The sequence below is a fragment of the Oncorhynchus tshawytscha genome, linkage group LG09 (genome assembly GCF_018296145.1).
Source record: "Oncorhynchus tshawytscha isolate Ot180627B linkage group LG09, Otsh_v2.0, whole genome shotgun sequence".
Taxonomy (NCBI): Eukaryota; Metazoa; Chordata; class Actinopteri; order Salmoniformes; family Salmonidae; genus Oncorhynchus; species Oncorhynchus tshawytscha.
The window spans coordinates 59666962-59681717 of NC_056437.1; the positions used below are offsets into that span (position 1 = coordinate 59666962).

The window sequence follows — 14756 nt, forward strand, 5'->3', positions numbered from 1 at the left end:
TAGTGGTGGCTGTTTAACAGTCTGATGGCCTTGAGATAGAAGCTGTTTTTCAGTCTCTCGGTCCCAGCTTTGATGCACCTGTACTGACCTCGCCTTCTGGATGATAGCGGGGTGAACAGGCAGTGGCTCGGGTGGTTGATGTCCTGATGATCTTTATGGCCTTCCTGTAACATCGGGTGGTGTAGGTGTCCTGGAGGGCAGGTAGTTTGCCCCCGGTGATGCGTTGTGCAGACCTCACTACCCTCTGGAGAGCCTTACGGTTGAGGGCGGAGCAGTTGCCGTACCAGGCGGTGATACAGCCCGCCAGGATGCTCTCGATTGTGCATCTGTAGAAGTTTGTGAGTGCTTTTGGTGACAAGCCGAATTTCTTCAGCCTCCTGAGGTTGAAGAGGCGCTGCTGCGCTTTCTTCACGATGCTGTCTGTGTGAGTGGACCAATTCAGTTTGTCTGTGATGTGTATGCCGAGGAACTTAAAACTTGCTACCCTCTCCACTACTGTTCCATCGATGTGGATAGGGGGTGTTCCCTCTGCTGTTTCCTGAAGTCCACAATCATCTCCTTAGTTTTGTTGACGTTGAGTGTGAGGTTATTTTCCTGACACCACACTCCGAGGGCCCTCACCTCCTCCCTGTAGGCCGTCTCGTCGTTGTTGGTAATCAAGCCTACCACTGTTGTGTCGTCCGCAAACTTGATGATTGAGTTGGAGGCGTGCGTGGCCACGCAGTCGTGGGTGAACAGGGAGTACAGGAGAGGGCTCAGAACGCACCCTTGTGGGGCCCCAGTGTTGAGGATCAGCGGGGAGGAGATGTTGTTGCCTACCCTCACCACCTGGGGGCGGCCCGTCAGGAAGTCCAGTACCCAGTTGCACAGGGCGGGGTCGAGACCCAGGGTCTCGAGTTTGATGACGAGCTTGGAGGGTACTATGGTGTTGAATGCCGAGCTGTAGTCGATGAACAGCATTCTCACATAGCTATTCCTCTTGTCCAGATGGGTTAGGGCAGTGTGCAGTGTGGTTGAGATTGCATCGTCTGTGGACCTATTTGGGCGGTAAGCAAATTGGAGTGGGTCTAGGGTGTCAGGTAGGGTGGAGGTGATATGGTCCTTGACTAGTCTCTCAAAGCACTTCATGATGACGGATGTGAGTGCTACGGGGCAGTAGTCGTTTAGCTCAGTTACCTTAGCTTTCTTGGGAACAGGAACAATGGTGGCCCTCTTGAAGCATGTGGGAACAGCAGACTGGTATAGGGATTGATTGAATATGTCTGTAAACACACCGGCCAGCTGGTCTGCGCATGCTCTGAGGGCGCGGCTGGGGATGCCGTCTGGGCCTGCAGCCTTGCGAGGGTTAACACGTTTAAATGTCTTACTCACCTCGGCAGCAGTGAAGGAGAGACCGCATGTTTTCGTTGCAGGCCGTGTCAGTGGCACTGTATTGTCCTCAAAGCGGGCAAAAAGTTATTTAGTCTGCCTGGGAGCAAGACATCCTGGTCCGTGACTGGGCTGGATTTCTTCCTGTAGTCCGTGATTGACTGTAGACCCTGCCACATGCCTCTTGTGTCTGAGCCGTTGAATTGAGATTCTACTTTGTCTCTGTACTGATGCTTAGCTTGTTTAATAGCCTTGCGGAGGGAATAGCTGCACTGTTTGTATTCAGTCATGTCACCAGACACCTTGCCCTGATTAAAAGCAGTGGTTCGCGCTTTCAGTTTCACACGAATGCTGCCATCAATCCACGGTTTCTGGTTAGGGAATGTTTTAATCGTTGCTATGGGAACGACATCTTCAACGCACGTTCTAATGAACTCGCACACCGAATCAGCGTATTCGTCAATGTTGTTGTCTGACGCAATACGAAACATCTTCCAGTCCACGTGATGGAAGCAGTCTTGGAGTGTGGAGTCAGCTTGGTCAGACCAGCGTTGGACAGACCTCAGCGTGGGAGCCTCTTGTTTTAGTTTCTGTCTGTAGGCAGGGATCAACAAAATGGAGTCGTGGTCAGCTTTTCCGAAAGGGGGGCGGGGCAGGGCCTTATATGCGTCGCGGGAGTTAGAGTAACAATTTCCAAGGTCTTTCCACCCCTGGTTGCGCAATCGATATGCTGATAAAATTTAGGGAGTCTTGTTTTCAGATTAGCCTTGTTAAAATCCCCAGCTACAATGAATGTAGCCTCCGGATAAATCGTTTCCAGTTTGCAGAGAGTTAAATAAAGTTCGTTCAGAATAATAGTGAAGACATCAAAACTATGAAATAACACATATGGAATCATGTAGTAACCAAAAGGTTGTTAAACACATTTTAGAGTGTGCAAAGCTGTCAAGAATCTCAAATATAAAATATATTTTGATCTGTTTACCAATTTTTTGGTTACTACATGTTTCCATATGTGTTATTTCATAGTTTTGATGTCGTCACTATTATTCTACAATGTAGAAAATAGTTTTAAAAAATAAAGAAAAACACTGGAATGAGTAGGTCCAAACTTTTGACTGGTACTGTACATGTAGGTAGGGCTAAAGTGATTATGCATAGATAATAAACACTGAGTAGCAGCATCGTAAAAAAAGGGGGGAGTCAATGCAAATAGTCTGGGTAGCCATTTGATTAACTGTTCAGCAGTCTTATGGCTTGGGGGTAGAAGCTGTTATGGAGCCTTTTGGACCCAGACTTGGCGAGCCGCTTGACAATTTTTAGGGCCTTCCTCTGACACCACCTGGTATTGAGATCCTGGATGGCAGGAAGCTTGGCCCCAGTGACATACTGGACCGCATGCACTACCTTCTGTAGGGCCTTGCAGTCAGATACTGAGCAGTTGCCATACCAGGCGGTGATGCAACTAGTCAGGATGCTCTCGATGGTGCAGAATACCTCATGACAAACTGTAGACAATACTATTTACCCAAATATTTTGAATCTAGATTTTTCGTAGCTGTCTATTTACCACCACAAACCGATACTGGCACAAAGACCACACTCAATGAGCTGTATAGGGCCATAAGCAAACAAGAAAATGCTCATACAGAGGCGGCGCTCCCGGTGATTTAAATGCAGGAAAACTGAAATCCGTCTTACCTCATTTCTACCAGCATGTCCCCTGTACATCTAGAGGCAAAACAAACCTCTAGATCACCTTAACTCCACACACAGGGACTCAATATAATGCTTTCCCTCACACTCCATTTGACAAATCTGATCATAACTCTAATCTCCTCATTCCTGCTTACAAGCTAAAACTCAAACAGAAAGTACCAGTGACGCGCTCAATATGGAAGTGGCCCATTGAAGTCGATGCTAAGATACAGGTCTGCCCAATGATGCGAGCCTGCCAGATGAGCTAAATGCCTTCTAGGCTCACTTCGAATGGGTGCCGAGCACGCCCCCATTCAAATTGACGGGTATTGTTACGCACGCCTCTATGAAGAGGGAACGCAACACCCTGCTACAACTAAACTCTCTGTGAAGCGAAAAAGGTATGGACTGTAGGTGCAAGTAAGAATGACAACAGGCAGAATGTGGTACCGTTTACAAGGACTTTATTCCTTTACACGGTAATATGGGGAAAAGGGGCTGGACGGAACCAAAGCAAAGAAAGTAAATCTCAAAGCCCCCCCCTCTCCTATCTTACCTGCCTACCCACTACTTACCTAATTTAGCACCACCTGGTGCCCTAACCAAAATACAAGGGGTGGTCCGCCCAGGTCTTACCTAGTGTGCCTAGACAGCGATTATGCTACGGGTATATGTATGCCCGCGGGCCTCTTGCCTAAACACTCCCTAGATGCCTTCCCCTTTCCCCCTCGGAACAAATGAAACAGAATATTAAACAATTTCAAACAAACTAAGAAACAAAAGGATGTCAAATAAGCTCTATCTGAGCAACAAACTCACAGAACATACCACTTTCCAACAAAATCAACCTCTATCACAATCAATCTCAGCAATCCCTACCTCCAGCAAAATCTCTACCTCCAAAAAGAAGAGATTTTGCCTCCTGAACAGAACACTGGCTTTTATATAGCTTCAGAAGGAATGGGTAATTGGAGACAGCTGTGTCTTGACGAGGGGGCGGGGTCAGCTCTCCAATTAGCCCTGGAGTCGACCAATCAGCTGCTTGAGGGATTTCAGGAAGCCATTTCCTGAAATAAACACATGCAAATACACAATCTACAACACATAATCTGGGGAACGTAACAGGTATGTAGTGGAGTGGGTAGAGAGCTTCAAGTTCCTTTGTGTCCACATCACTAATGGACATATCATAGTCCCAAAACACCAAGACAGTCATGAAGAGGGCACAACAACACCTATTCTCCCTCAGGAGACTGAAAAGATTTGGCATGGGACCTCAGATCCTCAAAAACTTCTACAGCTGCACCATCAAGAGCATCTTGACTGGTTGCATCACCGCTTGGTATGGCAACTGCTCGGCATCCGACCTCAAGACGCCACAAAGGGTAATGCGTAAGGCCCAGTACATCACTGGGGCAGAGCTTCCTGCCATCCAGGATCTCAAAACCAGGCAGTGTCAGATGAAGGCCCTAATAATTGTCACAGTCTCCAGCCACCCAAGTCATAGACTGTTCTCTCTGCTACTGCACGGCAAGCGGTACCAGAGCGCCAAGTCTGGGACCAAAAGGCTCCTTAACAGCTTCTACCACCAAGTCATAAGACTACTGAACAGTTAATCAAATGTCCACCCGGACTATTTACATTGACCCCCTTATTTGATTCATTGTTTATTTTTTTTGTACTGACTCTCCTGCACAGGCTCAATGCACACGCACTGTACTCTAACCACACACACACACACAGATACAAAACACACGTTCGCTTTCCTTCTCACACTTCACATACACTGCTGCTACTCTCTGCTCATGATCTACGCATACTCACTTTTCCCCTACCTACATATTACCTTGATTATTGTATATAGCCTCATTGTCATTTTATTGTTACTATTTTTCCTTTCGTTTATTTAGCACATTTTTCTTACATGGGCCTACTTTTTTAAAAACACTACATTGTTGGTTAAGCACTAGTAAGTAAGCATTTCACAGTAAAGGTCTACCTACAACTGTTGTGTTCAGCACATGTGACAAATACATTTTGATTGATTTGTATCAATCATAGACACAGCAGATGTGGCCAAAATATTTTTTTTGTCAAGTTGCTATGTATAAAAAAAGGTGTGATTTCTTACAAATTGATATAACAAGTACAATATGACTGTTGAACATTTTCAGTTAAGGCACAAGGTAGATTAAGTTCAAACACCTTTATATTGGTTGTTAGCAGACATTTAAAGATGAAGTTTATATTGTATACACTTTGTTTTCCCTGAATCATTGCAATAACATCTTTCAAAATGTACAGTCCTTGTTTCATTCATATAAAGTTCTGATTTTGCAATCAGCTACTGAGACAAATGACCCAGGGCGATGTGCCATATCAGGTGGAAATAGAAAAAAAAATAGACATATTTTTGTATTTTATGTTAAATTATATTAGAATATTAGGCTGCATCTAGACATTTCAGCTAAATTAGCCTATACAAGCATAACACATTCAAAAGAAAAGCAAGTACAGTTTGAGTCCTGTAGATATTGAGGGAAATTCTGGAACGTGGATTTGTGGAAAGCATTTTTGATGGTTAAAAGGCAGACTTCAAGAGTTTGGTTTCCTAATCCACTGACATGCATTGCGCAGTTATTTCCCCCGTGATTACCTGCTCAGTTTGTCAGAGTGCGCATCGTGCTTTTACTCATAGCAATACTGCCACCACGTGGTGCAATGTAGAAATGACAGTTGATTGCGCTCGCTTAGAAGAGCGGATTATGCTAAGCAAAGTGATTTGTGACCGATGTGTCACTATAATAATTTGTTGTCTACTATGTTGCACACTTATTTTCTTTATGTGGTTTGCTTGATACCTTACATGTAATGTACTCAATACAGTGCCTTATATTCTCATAGTCTACGTATCGAAGTACACGATGGCAAATGGTTAACCATTAACCTTTTGTTTGTTCACACTTGGCCACTTCATATCGGTTTAACATTTAGCCACGGTTGACCTAAAATCGGTTACCGAGAAGTACAACTCTCGCGAAAGTTGTCACTTTCCGTTTAAACGTGAATCTGTCCAATAGATAACGGCTGACCTGATAACGAGGTCGGATGGTTTTAAACTGCAACCCATTTATAGATAAGAACCATAATAACACGCTGCATGCCGGGAGTTGTTATGTTAGACGACGACAGTGTCCTGCTGTCAAAACAGTTCGTGCGGTGGTGGTGACCAAGCTGTGATCATGGCGTTGACCCGGCTAGAACGGGCCCAGGCATGGATTCTGAGTGCGTGCATGGGCGTGCTCTTTGCGCTCTTTCGGCTCCTCTCTCCACGGCGGTCCCGTGGATTAATCAAACTTCTTCCAGTCACCAACCCTCTGCTGATGATGTCTGCGATGCAGCTCGCGCAAAGGATTCGTCGGAGAGAGGTCCGTAGGCTACCCGGTACCGGGTTATATGTTCTAATCTATTTTACGCGAGAGACTACTTTTCCGGAGTGCTTCCACTTGTACGGTTCCGATGCCGTAGGCCTGAAAGGTGCAGCGAATGGTAAAAGGCCTGAGTGGGCTATCTTCATTTATCCACAATGTGTGGACCCCAGGAAGAGTTGCTACTGCTTTTGCCACAGATAATGGGGATTCTAATAAAATACCCAAATCTTAGGACAGGGCTCTACAAACGGCTTGATAAAGAGTGATAGAGAGCCAATCTGCTGCATGATAGGCTACTGCGTTGCTCTCTGGGAGCGGTTGGGATGTGACTACACTCTGCACATGTCCATTACATAAAGGGTCAATCGGAGGTCTTCATTGGCGGTGCAGCATTTACGGTTATATGGCCTCTGCAGAAGTCAGGGCATTCATACTTTTTTCTGCTTCGCGGAGTAGCGCAGAGCTGTTGTGAAGGAATTTGTCAAGGAAGTCCGTTTGTGTCTAGACAACCAATCATGTCAATGCGGAGCTATACCTAGCCCTCCACACTGTTACACAATTTGAGATGCGCACATATATTCGGTACGGAGCTCAATATGGCGTCTGCGTGCCTCTGGTGGCTCCGCAAATAGCGTCACACCATCCATATGGCGTCTCTCGACAACATTTTCAGATCAAGCAACAAAAAAAGGCTCTTAGGCTACAGCCTTGTGCTGTGGTCTCCTTATGAAACAGGGTTGGGGTCAATTCCATTCCAATTGTCAATTCAGGAAGTTTATGACTACAGCAATTCCAATCATCTTTAGGGCTTTTCAATTAGGAAAATGTTGAATAGGAAATTAGTTTACTCTGAATTGATGCACACACAGGCGCACTACTGTCTACTGTATGTTGGTTGGTGTAGGTGTCGAGCGTGGAGGTGGTGCAGGCCTACATTGACAGGATTCAGGAGGTGAACCCGCTGCTCAATGCTATGGTGCAGGACAGGCAAGTACAAGTACTCCGGGACTAGACTGGTTAAATGTCATATGGTTACAAATCTCATGTTGCGATCTCACCAAACCTCCACTATGTTCTGACACAAAACTAAACTTGTATATGCCTATTTCTTTCTTTCTTTCTTTTTCTCTCGATTCCTCTCCCTTCTCTCTGCTCCCTATTTTCCTCTCCTCCCTCTCTCCAGATTTGCAGCAGCGTTGCTAGAGGCAGCCCAGGTGGACAAGCTGATCGAGGAGGAGACCGGGGGAGAGGATGTTTTGGAGGATAGACTTCCCCTGCTGGGGGTCCCCCTCACTGTCAAAGAGGCCTTCGCTCTACAGGGTTGGTCTACACACTCACCTAGACCATCCTTTCTCAAACCTCTCCTCGGGGACCGCCCAGCTGTTTCAATATTTGAACTATTCCAGAACTAGCACACCTGATTCAACTTGTCATCTAATCATCCAGCCCTAGCGCTAGTTCAGGACTACAACTAAAATTGGGAAACGTCTGGGGGTGTTCCTCAAGCAGAGGTTTGAAAAAAGCTGACCTAGATCCTCTCCTGTACTCTCCCACACTGTGTACTACTCACGTAGTTGTGTACCCTGTAGTGAGGCTATGGGAGCGGGTCTGGGTGAGTGTGTAGGCCTACCCTATAGGTTAGTGTTATCCAATCTTGGTCCTGTTAAACCAAAGCCCTAGCATCAACACACTTGATTCCACTTACCAATTCATCACCAAACCTTAATGAGTGATTTAGGCCTGTTAGTACTAGCGCAAAAATGAAAAAGGGTACCCATTTGATTGAGAAACACTGCTATAGGTAGAGCTAACCCGCACACAGACACACACCCAGACCCTCTCCACAGTCCCAAGGTCTCACCATAACAGCACTCGACCATCAACCCTCTGCCTCGTCACCATCAGGTACATTTACATGACAGTCTTTGATGATGTTCCCACTAGATGAGCATCGGTGAAGTGCGTCTGTCTCTATCCAAATGAAAACGGTTTTGAACATCTGTATTATCTGCCAGCTTCGTCCACAAACATAACAGACCCAAGCCATTGCACTCTCCAAATATTTGTCGAATTGTCACGGATTACGTCCTAGTTTACAGTTCCTGTATGTTCAACTTCTCCCCACCCATTCCCTTGGTCCCCCAGGCATGCCCAACACCGCAGGTGTGGTTTCCCGGCGCGGGGTCCTTTCAGTGGGGGACGCCCCTCCCGTGGCCCTGTTGAAGAGGGCCGGGGCCATCCCCCTGGGGGTCACCAACTCCAGCGAGCTCTGCATGTGGTCCGAGTCCCACAACCACCTGTACGGCATTTGCAATAACCCCTATGACCTGGAGAGGACACCGGGCGGCAGCTCAGGTGTGGCATTGTAAGGTGTTATAAAATGGCAATGACACGGGAAGGTATGTGTCATAACGCTGTTACAGCTGTGCTGATGTCATAACAACACAGGTAGATGTCCATAACAATAGGACTGATATTACGTATGAATGACTTGTTACGTCAAGTTACCGTCACCTACAGAAAATAGTGTTCCTGCCCCTATGGGCCTTTCTGGCTCGGACAAGCTTTACTTACTTTCTCTATCTCTCTTCCTCTTTCCCTCTCCTCCTTTCCTGTGGGCTCCAGGTGGTGAGGGTAGCATGCTTGGCGGTGGAGCATCAGTGATCGGGATAGGTTCTGACATCGGTGGAAGTATCCGTATGCCGTGCTTCTTCAATGGCGTTTTTGGCCATAAAACCACACCAGGTAAGTAAAGAGTACCCCTGGTGTGTGTGTTGGTGTATATGTAGATGCTAGCGCGTGTCTGTGTGTGTGTGTGTGTGTAATTGGCCATGTTTATCCTGTGTTATTTGTAGGTGTAATATCTAATGATTGTCAATACCCCCCTGCCTCTGGTCGTCATGAGGACTACCTCAGTACTGGCCCCATGTGTCGCTATGCTGAGGACCTTCTGCCCATGCTCAGGATCATGGCTGGACCCAATGCTCACAAGTACACGACCCATCACACCTTTAACAGACTAAAACACCCAACACTATATTCTCAGTAAAGGCTTCAACACATCTAACTAGAAATAACTAACTACCAATGGTGCATGGGTTTAATGTCCACACAACTAAGTTTTGTGAAGTTACTATATATATCCACACAAAAGTATGTGGACACCCCTTCAAATTAGTGGGTTCAGCTATTTCAGTTTCACCCGTTGTTGAAAGGTGTATAAAATCAAGCACACCGCCATGCAATCTCCATAGACAAACATTGGCAGTGGACCGTCTAGGAGCAACAATGGCTCAGCCGCAAAGTGGTAGGCCACACAAGTTCACAGAATGAGACAGCTGAGTGCTGAAGCGTATAACACAAAAATCGCCTGTCCTCGTTTGCAACACTCACTACCGAGTTCCAAACCGCCTCTGGAAGCAATATCAGCATAATAACTGTTTGTCGGGAGCTTAATGAAATGGGTTTCCATGGCCTAGCAGCCACACACAAGCCTAAGATCACCATGTGCAATGCCATGTGTCAGCTGGAGTGGTGTAAATTTGCTGCCATGTGACTTTGGAGCAGTGGAAATGCGTTCTCTGGAGTGATGAATCACACTTCACCATCTGGGAGTTTGCCGGGACAAATCTGGGTTTGGTGGATGCCAGGACAATGCTACCTGCCCCAATGTATAGTGCCAACTGTAAAGTTTGGTGGATGGATAATGGTCTGGGGCAGTTTTTCATGGTTCGGGTAAGGCCCTTTAGTTCCAGTGAAGGGAAATCTTAAAGCTACAGCATACAATGACATTCTAGACGATTCCAACTTTGCTTCCAAAGCTTCCAAAGCTTCCAACTTTGTGGCAACAGTTTGGAGCAGTGCAAAAAGCGAGGTCCATACAGAAAAGGTTTGTCGAGATCGGTGTGGAAGAACTTGACTGGCCTGCACAGAGCCCTGACCTCAACTCCATCAAACACCTTTGGGATTTATTGGAAAGCCGACTGCGAGCCAGGCCTAATCGCCCAACATCAGTACCCGACCTCCCTGAAGCAAGTCCCAGCAGCAATGTTCCAACATCTAGTGGAAAGCCTTCCCAGAGGAGTGGAGCGAAGGGGGGGGACCAACTTCATATTAATGCCTCTGATTTTTGGATGTTTGACGAACAGGTGTCCACATACTTTTGGTCATGTAGTGTATATCAAAACCATGACATTTTGAGCACCTGTTTAACTGTCCTACCTCTCCATGTCTCTGTACAGATTGTCTTTGTCCGTTGAGGTGGATCTGAGGAACCTGCGTTTCTTCTCTATCCCTCACGATGGAGGCTCTCCTCTGGTGAGTGCTGTAGATGAACAGCTCCTTCAAGCCCAGAGGAGGGTGAGTAGAATGCCTAGTAGACCCACAACGCACACACGCACAAACGTAGATTCACAAAGACATAATCTGTATTTCTACCAGGTGGTGGAGCGGCTCGAGTCTGACCTAGGGGTCAAGGTTCGGGAGGTGCGTCTCTCTGGGCTCAAATATGGCTTCCAGATCTGGGATACGTACATGGGGCTCCCCGACAAGGAGGGCAAGGTGGGTCAACTGTTGCAGTCTTCTTCATTAGGTAGCATTTATGGGGGTATTAAGAGGCCTCACTAGTACTGAACTAAAAATATTAACGCAACAATTTCAAAGATTTTACTGAGTTAATCAGTCAATTGGAATACATTCATTAGACCCTAATCTATGAATTTCACATGACTGGGAAAACAGATATGCATCTGTTCGTCACAGATACCAACAACGACAAAAGGTAGGGGCGTGGATCAGAAAACCTTTCAGTATCTGGTGTTACCACCATTTGCCTCATGCAGCGTGACACATCTCCTTCACATAGAGTTGATCGGGCTGTTGTGGCCTGTGTAAAGTTGTCCCATTCCTCTTCAATGGCTGTGCGAAGTTGATGGATATTGGCGGAAACTGGAACACGCTGTTGTACACGTTGATCCAGAGCATCCCAAACATGCTCAATTGGTGACATGTCTGGTGAGTGTGCAGGCCATGGAAGAACTGGGACATTTTCAGCTTCCAGGAATTGTACACAGATCCTTGCGTCATGGGGTGTGCATTATCATGCTGAAACATGAGGTGATGGCTGCATGACAATAGGCCTCAGGAACTCATCAATGCAATTGTGTTCGTTGTCTGTAGCTTATGCCTGCCCCCATAACCCCACTGCCACCATGGGGCACTCTTTAAACATTGACATCAGCAAACCACACAATGCCATACACATGGTCTGTGGTTGTGAGGCCGGTTGGACGTACTGCCAATTTCTCTAAAACAACATTGGAGGCGGCTTACGGTAGAGAAAAGAACATTCCAACAGCGCTGGTGGACATTCCTGCAGTCAGCATGCCAATTGCACACGCCCTCAACTTGAGACATCTGTGGTATTGAGTTGTGACAAAACTGCACATTTTAGAGTGCCCTTTTATTGCCCCCAGCACAAGGTGCATCTGAGTAATGATCATGCTGTTTAAACAGCTTTTTGATATACAAAACCTGTCATGTAGATGGATTATGTTGGCAAAGAAGAAATGCTCACTAACAGGGATGTAAACAAATTTGTGTACAACATTTGAAAGAAATAAGCTTTTTGTGCATATGGAACATTTTGGGGGATCTTATATTTCAGCTCATGAATCATGGGACCAACACTTTACATATTTCTTTTACATTTTTGTTCAGTGTAGATACGTGTGTATGTGTTTCTCGCAGCGCCCCACACCATTCCAAGTGTTGATGGGGGAACCAGGGAGGCCGGTGTGGCCAGTGTGGGAGCTGGCCAAGTGGATGATGGGAAGGTCCCCTCACACCATGGCTGCTATTGGTAACAACACAAACACACATTAACAATCCTGTCTAGTAATAGTAGTTTCGGGTCTAGTGATTTGTTTTAAGTGTTGCCAGTCAACTGAGTGACCTTGTAGACCTATCTATAGTATCTATTGTTCCAGACAGGGTGTATTCTAGCAACCAGAGCTATAACGGCACTTTGATCAATTGAGTCAACTGTCAAACATGGTATCTTTAGGCCCACTCGTCATGATGATATAGATCAGGGATGGGCAACTGGCAGCCCCTCCTTTTGTATGCCCACAGACCAATTTGACCCCCCAAAAAACTGTCGTGGTCTCAACTTATTGTTGAGACTTAGAATACACAAGGTGCCATTTCAAAACTTGGTTGTGCATCAGCAGTCACTCAATTAGCCCATGTCAGCTATTTTTATTTTACATTGGTAAGTTAGTCTAGTATCCAGCTATCTAAACATGTAGTAAGCATGGTCAAATTCCTGACCGGGGAGGGGCCCATTCATTGGTTATCATATTAAAAAACGGCAAACATTTGCCTCCACCCTATGGCAAAATGAGTACAATTGCATGAAATTAGTTGTAAAATTGCAATATTTTTTTGCCCCATGGCAAAATGTGTAGAATTGTAGCAAACTTACTTTAAAAATGGCAACATTTTCTCTACGCCCCATAGCAAAAGGCACAGAATTGCAGGAAATTAAAACGTACATTCTTCCTCTTCGCTGTCACGAGGGGTATGGATGTGGGTACGCAGACCCACGTGCCTCTGCAGCCCCTTTTGTGGCCCCCACCCCCATCAAAGTTGCCCATATCTGGTATAGGCTAATCAATACATTAAGTACATCAATCTGTGTTACCTCTGGAATCATGGTCATTCTGTTGCTCTGGTGTGTTCCAGGCCTGGCCTTGGTAGAGATTACCAGCTCATCCAAGCCCTCTCCCTTCATCCTGAAGCAGAAAGAGAAGCTACAGAAGGAGGTTGAGGAGCTGTTGGGTACAGACGGGGTTCTCCTGTACCCCACCCACCCTCACCTCGCCCCCAAACACCACCACCCCCTCTTCACACCCTTCAACTTCGCCTACACAGGTGAGAGGGTCGGGAAGACTATATCTAATAATATAAATGGAGATAAATCTATTAACCAAATCTTAACAAAACTCGAGGTATTCAACATTTCAGGAAAATCACACATTGATTTAAAGCTTAGGGCTGCAGTCACAAATATGTGACTGAGAATGAATTGTCTGTACACCACAACTGAATGATAACATACGCCAAAGCTTTCTCTCATTTGCATCCCTCTGTCCTCCCCCCTCCATCCTCAGGGGTCATCAATGTCCTGGGGCTGCCAGTGACCCAGTGCCCTCTGGGGTTGAGTGTAGAGGGTCTTCCCCTGGGGGTGCAGGTGGTGACTGGGAAGCTCCAGGACCGCCTGTCCCTAGCCATGGCCCTTTATCTGGAGAAGACCTACGGAGGCTGGAGAGACCCTGGAGCCGCCTGACATGGCCTGTATCTATAAAGCATTGTAGAGTAGGAGTGCTGATCTTCTACGATCAGTTTGGCCTTTTTAAATCAAAATAAACGAGTTACATGAACAGGGAGGACCTGATCCTGGATCAGCACTCCTACTCTAAGACGCTTTATGGAGTGGCCCTGACCTGAGGACCACGTTGAGTATGAAAGGTGGTCAAACGTTGCAGATAGAAATGTCATGAATAGAACCGACATGATTCCTTATTCTACAAGTCACAGGCATGTTTGTATGTAAATGTTTTGCCCCGCTGAACGTGCCCCACACTGGCTGATGGAGGAAGAGGTTGTCCTTAACCATTTTTAATGGGGAAATGGTAGAATTGGGTGTAGGATAATCTGATCCTAGATCGCTGGTTAAGGGAAGGAAGTAGGAAGAATGTCCCTAACCGCTGATACAGGGGTGTGTTCACTAGCCTTAGCCTTGTGCTCAGAATAGCTCTCTCTTACACACAGTACACACTATTCAGCACTTATCCCAATGGAACTGTTTTGTTCAATGGCCTCTCACTGAAGAATGAATGTCTGTTGTTCTGCCATGCTCTTGTTCTGCACTGAATGCTAATGTTATTGGCACAAAGAATGTCTAGTCAGCCATGATTGACTTTTGTACTATCAAAGTCCCACTCACTCCGATCGATCTTACTACCAATGTCAATCTCTTTATCTTTTGCAAAATGACAGGAATGCAGATCCTAAAAGCCAGTCCCTTTGAACAAGAATACTGTATTACTCGATTTCGATCTTTGTGCATTTTTCTGGTTCAATTAGTAAAGACCTTCTTAAAAAGAATTAATCTGATTAATCATTTGCTCGAATAGGAAGTCATATCCCAAATTGACAAAATGGAGTTTACCCCAACCCTGGGGTGTATTCGTTAGT

General features: G+C 46.0%; 1 protein-coding gene across 1 annotated transcript; it reads left to right on the forward strand.

Moving 5' to 3' along the window:
* The first annotated feature begins 6120 nt into the window (after positions 1–6120).
* Positions 6121–14666, forward strand: faah2b (fatty acid amide hydrolase 2b). The gene is made up of 11 exons (XM_024373509.2): positions 6121–6494; positions 7402–7484; positions 7681–7817; positions 8643–8852; positions 9123–9242; positions 9353–9488; positions 10739–10856; positions 10938–11057; positions 12246–12357; positions 13242–13430; positions 13670–14666. Exons 1-11 carry the CDS (start codon positions 6309–6311, stop codon positions 13843–13845), a joined length of 1587 nt encoding a protein of 528 aa, XP_024229277.1. The 5' UTR covers positions 6121–6308; the 3' UTR covers positions 13846–14666.
* Positions 14667–14756: the final 90 nt, after the last annotated feature.